Source organism: Lycium barbarum, chromosome 7 (genome assembly GCF_019175385.1).
Source record: "Lycium barbarum isolate Lr01 chromosome 7, ASM1917538v2, whole genome shotgun sequence".
Taxonomy (NCBI): Eukaryota; Viridiplantae; Streptophyta; class Magnoliopsida; order Solanales; family Solanaceae; genus Lycium; species Lycium barbarum.
Window position 1 is genome coordinate 987,271 of NC_083343.1, and position 7,765 is coordinate 995,035.

Below are 7,765 nucleotides of genomic sequence, written 5' to 3' on the forward strand. Positions count from 1 at the left end.
AGATTTATTTTTTAATTAATCCAATACTCTCTCCGTCCCACTTTGTATGATATTCTTTCCTTTTTAGTCAGTCCTATAAAAAATGTTTTTATATTTAGTAAAAAGTCAACTTTAAATTTAATTTTTTATCTTTAATGAAATGATTTGTAATAACACAAATTTCTATGATTTGCTTTACGGCCAATCTACTTCCTTTATGATTTCGTTCGAAATCATATAAAGACAATTCCTATTTGTGTAAGTATTTTACGGTTAAGAAGCGACTGTCCAAAAATTTCAAAAATCTTTCATTTATTTCTTAAATTTCGTGTCAATTTACTCGTTGATAAGTCAGTCGTCATTAACTTTGACGAACCCTTGTGAATTGACTAATTTGCCCCTCCTTTCTTTTATTCTATTAGGGGTCGTTTGGTTTAAGGTATAAGCTGGGTTATCCCAACACTAATTTTTATACCATGTTTGGTATAAGGTATAAATTAGTGCTGGGATAAATTTATACCTTGTACCAAACATGGTATAAAAATTAGTGTTGGAATAACCCAACTTATACCTTCTTAACCCACTAATACTGGAATTATTTTATACCATCTTTTAGATGGTATAAAATAATCCCAATAGATGGGATAAATTAGTCCCGGGATTATAATCCCGGGACTAATGAGTCCTTAAACCAAACGACCCCTTATAGGTTAAACGGAAAAGGGCCTAAAATACCCTTGAACTATTGAAAATGGAGCAAAAATACCCTCCATCCATCTTTCAGCCCCCAAATACCCTTACCATCCACCTACTGGGTCTAAAATACCCCTATTGCTAACAGAATATTCTGGTCAAACACGTGGCATTTTTTTATTGGTTGGCTTATAAAATTAATTAAACTAATTGACCAGATAACCCAAGTGCCCCCCCCCCTACCCCACCCCCCGACCCCCCCCCCTACCAAACATGGTATAAAAATTAGTGTTGGAATAACCCAACTTATACCTTCTTAACCCACTAATACTGGAATTATTTTATACCATCTTTTAGATGGTATAAAATAATCCCAATAGATGGGATAAATTAGTCTCGGGATTATAATCCCGGGACTAATGAGTCCTTAAACCAAACGACCCCTTATAGGTTAAACGGAAAAGGGCCTAAAATACCCTTGAACTATTGAAAATGGAGCAAAAATACCCTCCATCCATCTTTCAGCCCCCAAATACCCTTACCATCCACCTACTGGGTCTAAAATACCCCTATTGCTAACAGAATATTCTGGTCAAACACGTGGCATTTTTTTATTGGTTGGCTTATAAAATTAATTAAACTAATTGACCAGATAACCCAAGTGCCCCCCCTACCCCACCCCCTCCCCCCTCCCCCCCGTGAATTTTTTTTTGCACCCCACCCCGCACCCCTACCCCCCCCCCCCTATTGCAAAAACAATTAATATTTTTGAAAAAAAAAGTTTTGACGTTTTTTTTGGGTTTTTTTAGCTGGGAGGGGAGGGGGGCGTAGGGGGAGGGTGCAGGATGGAAAAAAAGTCAACTTGTGCCTTTTAGATTTTTGGGGGGTGGGGGGGTGCGGGGGAGGTGTAGGGTGCGGGGTGGGGTGCAAAAAAAATATTGTAGACTACACTTGTGCCTTTTAGATTTTTGGTTGAAAATATACCATGTTTTTTAGGGTGAGATATATATATATATTTTTTTTTTGGTAACTCAATTACATTAGACATTTTAATTTATCAAGACATTTCACAGTACTTGTGCTTTTTACTAGGAAGTTGAGAAGCGTAACAATATTTTTTTTGCACCCCACCCCGCACCCTACACCTCCCCCCCCCTCCCAGCTGAAAAAAAAGTTGACTTTTTTTTCCACCCCGCACCGTCCCCTTCCCCCCACCCCCCAAACCCCGCATCCTACGCCCCTCCCCTCCCAGCTAAAAAAACCCAAAAAAAAAAAACGTCAAAACTTTTTTTTTCAAAAATATTAATTTTTTTTGCGTCGGGGGGGGGGGGGGGTAGGGGTGCGGGGGAGGGGTAGGGTGCGGGGTGGGGTGCAAAAAAAAAAAAAATTCACGGGGGGGGGGGGGGGTCGGGGGGTGGGGGTGGGGGCACTATCTGGTCAATATTGCAAAAGTTAATTAGTTTAATTAATTTTATAAGCCAACCAATAGAAAAATGACACGTGTTTAATGAAAAGATTATGTTAGTGATAAGGGTATTTTAGACCCAATAGGTGGTGATAAGGGTATTTTAGACCCAATAAGTGGATGATAAGGGTATTTGGGGGCTGAAAGGTGGATGGAGGGTATGTTTGCTCAATTTTCAATAGTTCGAGGGTAGTTTAGGCCCTTTTCCGTAGGTTAAAAGCTAATATTATTGTGGAGAAGAGTGGATTGGTGGGGTTGGGGGTGGGGGCTAAAGTTTGTGCGGGGGAAAAGTGGAGATGAAGAAAGGCACTAACGCGTTTGAATTTTGTTTAAGAATAGAATACTTTAAGTTGATATTTGAAAAATAAAATAAATTTGAGTTTGGAATAAAAATTTAAAATAACGTGTCTTTGTGACCTTGATTAAATAAAAAATAAAAATTTATTTGTTAATTAATCTAATCGAATAAATTTATATATTCAACCAAATAAAGTGTGTGTTTACATCATTTGTGTAACGATAGGGGTATATATGCACCACTTTCTTAATGATAGATATATTTTCTCTAAATCGCAAAGTTAGAAGGGTATAATGAAGGAAGAATATGTGAAGCCATGCTATGCTAGTCTTTTAAAATCAAATAGGACTTTGATCCACTTCATTATGTAATATTCAACGCATAATATATAGTTTTAATAATGTCGACATGCATTAACCTTCATCTCAATGTTTCGATGAACCGGTCTCGAAGATTTGTTATTTGTTGGGATGTTATGTTATTTTTCTCAAAATAAAATAAATTTTTTCATCCAACTCGTTTAATATATTAAGGCAAAATGGTAAAATTTGTTCTTATATTAACAGAAATCAAGTAATTTTATCTTTCATTAAATTTTTGTTTAATCTTACCCTGATGTTAGACAAGAAGTCGCATTTTTTGCCTTGGGCCTCTTATTGAGGGTAATTTTATATCATAGTCAAACATTTAACAGATATGGACCTTTTTTTCAAAAACGAAAAAGAAAAAAAAAACAGATAAGTGAAGTTCACCAATTTTACATTGGGACTTTATTAATGACAAGGGGAAAACGAGACCTTTTTCTAACGGCAAAAATAAGACTAGAACAAGCGTTTAACGAATGCAAAATTGTTCAATTTCGGATAATACAAAGCAAATTTTGATATTTATCTTGTATTACTAATTTATGTATTTGTAAAACATAAGATATAGTTTGAAAATGTTTGATGCAATTTATTGTAATCGCCATCTACGTAACTCATCCCCAAAGGCAGATTTAGGTCAGAAAGTGGTTCCTGCGCATCGTTTTTATTTTAATTTAAAAGATTCGGTATAGCCTAAGGTACATCAATAGATGTTACAACAAAACTATATTCGTTTTTGCTAGTCAAAATTATTTATTATCGAATTCTAAGAAACGTGATTGACTCAATTGTGGAAGATGACAAACATAAATATTGTGCTAAAATTTGATTTGATTATGTTGCAAATCAGTGTTAAAGAGAGAATAGAATAGAACTTTTATTCAAGGTAGTAACTTATTTTCACTCTATGACTGCGCATTATGCTTATACATCATCCACTAAAAAATATTCCATTCTCTTTTTTTATTTATTCCAAGCCAAACATTAATCTCAGCCGTTGAATATATATTCAGCCCATGATTGTTCAAACGTAGGCTGTCCCGTCTATATTTTCCTGATATAGCCTCGGTGGTGGTGGAGCCGACCTACAAAGAAATGAATAAATGTAAATCAATGATAATATAGAGATAAAATAACAGAGTCAGTGTATATGTAGAATTAAACTCTAATATTTAATTAGTTAAATTGGTAAATATATATTTGCTATTGGAAACAGCCTCTCTACCCCACAAAAGTAGGGGTAAGGTCTAAGTACATCCTATCTTCCCCAGATCCCACCCAGAGACGTATGTAGCGTATAAGGTTGGGGTTCAACTGAACCCCAAACTTTGGACACGGAACCTAAATTTATGTGTAAAAAAATATTAAAATTTCAATAAATAGTAGATATGAACCCCTAATTTTAAAAATATAATGGGTTCAATGCTAAAAATCTATAGATTGAACCCATAAAATTTAAATCCTGGATCCGCCTCTGATTCCACCTATGGGATTACACTTGGTATGTTGTTGTCGTTGTATATATTTGTATTCGGTGTCATATCAAATCAAACAATTTAACCTTAACATATACTCCCTCCGTCCCAAAAAGGTTGTCCAGTTTTGATTTGGCCCAAAGTTTAAGAAATAAAAGAAGACTTTTGAAATGTGTGGTCCAAAAGAAGCCTTAGATATTTGTGTGGCTGTAAATTATCTCTAAAAAAGAAAAGAGGACAATCTTTTTGGGACATACTAAAAAGGAAGAAGGACAATCTTTTTGGGACAGAGGGAGTAGCTACTTCCTATTTAATATTAAATAGGAGATCTAATAGGTATCACTTAATCATAGTCAAGTAATTATAATGTTCATGTATGAATAATAAAAAACGTTAATTTCTAACGGATACCCCGTCAGATTATGGCTCGACGCTAATAGATTTCCGACGAGAAGTCCGTCAGAAATATTACCGATGAGCCAAATTTCTGACGGATCGCATCGGAAATTAGCATGCCAAATTTCCGACGGATCGCATCGGAAATTAGCATTCTTTAACTCGTGAAATTTTCCGACAGAATCAGTTGGAAACTGGCTAATTAAATATCGAATGCGAGTAAGTATTTTTACAGAATTAAATTCTTACGGTTGAGCTTTTGGATGAGGTAGCATAATCTTAGCTCCAGTAGAACAGCTGAATTTTTGAATACTCGGAGCACCTTTTTCAGGACATGAAATGAATGCATTGCCAGCCAGATTAATGCACAAGGTAACCTCTCTCAAGTAAACATGACTTTTGTTTTTATCATTAATTGGAATACATGTGAGGTAAACATCAAGGGCAGGAGGAGGCGGAGGAAACACCTTACGGACAGCCTCAATAATTTCTTCTCTACTAAAAGCCAAGCTATCACATGCAATAATCCCACTTGTTGCCAAGTAATTGAACAAGTTGCCCATTTTAAACATGTTGTTGATCCCTATTGCTCTGTTGAAATATACTTCTGGTGTTGTCCCCCCACACACTCCATGAGATCTCCACTCGTGCTTCCATAAGTCCCAGCTGTTCGAGTTTTCTCTAAGTTGTGGCCAGAATTTTACAAGTTTATCTTCGATTGGTCGAAACTGCAGTGTCATAAAAAAAATACATATATTTAGACAATCAGATCACTTAATAGGTAAGTACTGCATGTCAATATCTTTATAATGAGCATTAAACGATGATCTGATAATAACGGTAACTAGCAGTAGCCTACATACTACATATCACATCTTAGAAATTGTATTGTTAATGTAAATATAGTACTACTTTTGCGCTGTTCGTGTATATGACTTAAATTTGTATAAGAGTGTGTATAACTGTCTAAGTGGTGACCTAAGTGTTTCAAGTGCATTTTTGATTGGTCAAAACTGCAGCGCCATAGAAAATACATATATTTACACGATCGGATCATTAATAGGTAGCATATAGTTATTTTTATAAAATGAAGATTAAACAATGATTGATTATGATAGAGTATTAAACAATGATATGCTGATAATAGTTAACTGACACGTACTATCACATGTTGAAATTGTACTTTTAATGTAAAAAGTACTTTTGTAATATTGTTAGTGTATATGACTTAAATCTGAATGTGTGTGTTGTCTAAGTGGTGGCCTAAATATTTCAAGTGTATTTTCAATCAGTCGAAACAACAGAGTGTGATAAAATAAATATGTGCACGATCAGGTCACATAATTAGATAACTGCATCAAAATCTTTATAATTAGCCTTTAAAAGGGGGTCAGATAAAAATGATAATTGACCTACTATTACATATTAAAGCTACACTATTAAAGTACAAATATATTTTTACTCTGTTAATACATATACCTTAATTTAGTATAAGAATAGACCTCAGAAATACATTCTTAGAATTTTTTTTACTCTAAGATAGGAATGGAACGTTATGCAAACAACCCATTCTTCCACCTCTTCTTGGTCTATCTAAATATTCTTTCTTTCTCACTCTCTTTTCCTTGTTTCATTATAAAAAAAAATATTTATATAATCTGATCAGATATAAGATAGTACATGTAACTTTCTATAATATTAATCAATTGGTACCTCGATAAAAATAATAATACTGAATATGTTACACTATTTCCCCAGACCCCACCTGATGGATTATACCGGGTATATTGTTGTTGTTGTTGTTGTTATGTTAACCTGTGATATAATTTACAAGTTAGTTATCCATTTACTAGTTTATAATTTACGGTTGGAAGTTCATCGGAATTTGATTCGTCCATGACGTTTTCAACGGATTGTGACTGATTTCTTAGGAAACATCTGTCGGAAATTTAAATCTCCCCTTTTTAGTAGCATGAGACTATCAAATCTCGCCTTTTTAGTAGCATGAGACTATCTTACGCATGACCAAATTATGTAAATATTCTCTTATATCATCAGTGTGTAAAACTTAAAATTATTTCGTGAGTGAAAGATGTGTGTCTCTGTGTATATATGTGTGTGTATATATATACATAACGGTGTCCTTTGTGCGTTTATTTTTTGATTGCTATAGAGAATTGTTGTCATAAACATATAATATAACAAAACATAAAAAAATAGATTCCACATAAAACTTGACCAAGTGAATGTCATTATAGATCAATGTCATAGAGAGGTCTAACTGTACCAGTTGATTCCAATTTGGGTCTGGTTTCTCGGGGCATGTGATGATTTTTCCGTCTGCATCTGCTGGCCAAAGGCCATGGAGTGTGAATTCACGTTGAGGAATTGGTTCTTGGCACCTGCCCCATGTTGTTCCTTGCCCAGAATTCAGTTCCATACAGTAAGTTGGTGGCCATTGGAGCACATACCTCCAGAGTGCTGGAGTTTGGGAGTCAACAGAATTAATTACAAGTAGCAAAATGAGAAGAAGAAAGAAGGGAAGTTTCTTCATGTTGTGTGTGTGTGTGGAGATTGATTCATTGGTTGAGTTGATTGAAGCAATGGAGGGAGCTTTATAAAGAATACTTATAGGGGTTTTCTCTTCTCTTCCCCCCCCCCCCCCCCTCCCCCCTCCCTTCCTAACCGTTTAATATTTGAAATTTATTGGCCCGTCTAATTTTAGTTGGAGCCTTGATGCAACGGTAAAGTTGTCTTTGTGACCTATATATAGATCACGGGTTCGAGCAGTGAAAGCAGCCATTAATGATTGCATTAGAGTAAGTTGTGTACATCCTCACACCTCTTGGGACTAACGCGAGATACTTTGTCCACCGAGCTGCCAGAATCAATTGTGAACATATTTTATATATTCAAGTCTTCACGTGTAGGTTTGATTTTTCTTTCATGAATAAATACTAGTAAATTCTCATTTGAAGTAGAATTTAACTTATACACAATGATATCGAGATTGGCTAGCTAGTTATAGCAGGTTAAATTTGACGTTGATTTACGAGGATTGACACTAGAAAAAAATATAGAAATTAGCAACGGA

At 35.0% G+C, this 7,765-nt stretch overlaps 1 protein-coding gene across 1 annotated transcript; it reads right to left on the minus strand.

The window, feature by feature from the left end:
- Positions 1-3,652: 3,652 nt before the first annotated feature.
- LOC132602839 (intracellular ribonuclease LX-like) lies at positions 3,653-7,276 on the minus strand. The gene is made up of 3 exons (XM_060315625.1): positions 6,959-7,276; positions 4,921-5,399; positions 3,653-3,885 (listed from the first exon to the last, which is right to left on the minus strand). The coding sequence occupies exons 1-3, from the start codon at positions 7,223-7,225 to the stop codon at positions 3,825-3,827; spliced, it is 807 nt and encodes a 268-aa protein (XP_060171608.1). The 5' UTR covers positions 7,226-7,276; the 3' UTR covers positions 3,653-3,824.
- Positions 7,277-7,765: the final 489 nt, after the last annotated feature.

Coding starts and splice junctions, on each gene's coding strand:
- LOC132602839 (XM_060315625.1), bottom strand. CDS start 7,225: ATGAAGAAACTTCCCTTCTTTCTTCTTCTCATTTTGCTACTTGTAATT. Junction 5,400..6,958: donor ACCCAAATTGGAATCAACTG/GTACAGTTAGAC, acceptor ATGACACTGCAG/TTTCGACCAATCGAAGATAA. Junction 3,886..4,920: donor CCTCATCCAAAAGCTCAACC/GTAAGAATTTAA, acceptor ATTTCTTTGTAG/GTCGGCTCCACCACCACCGA.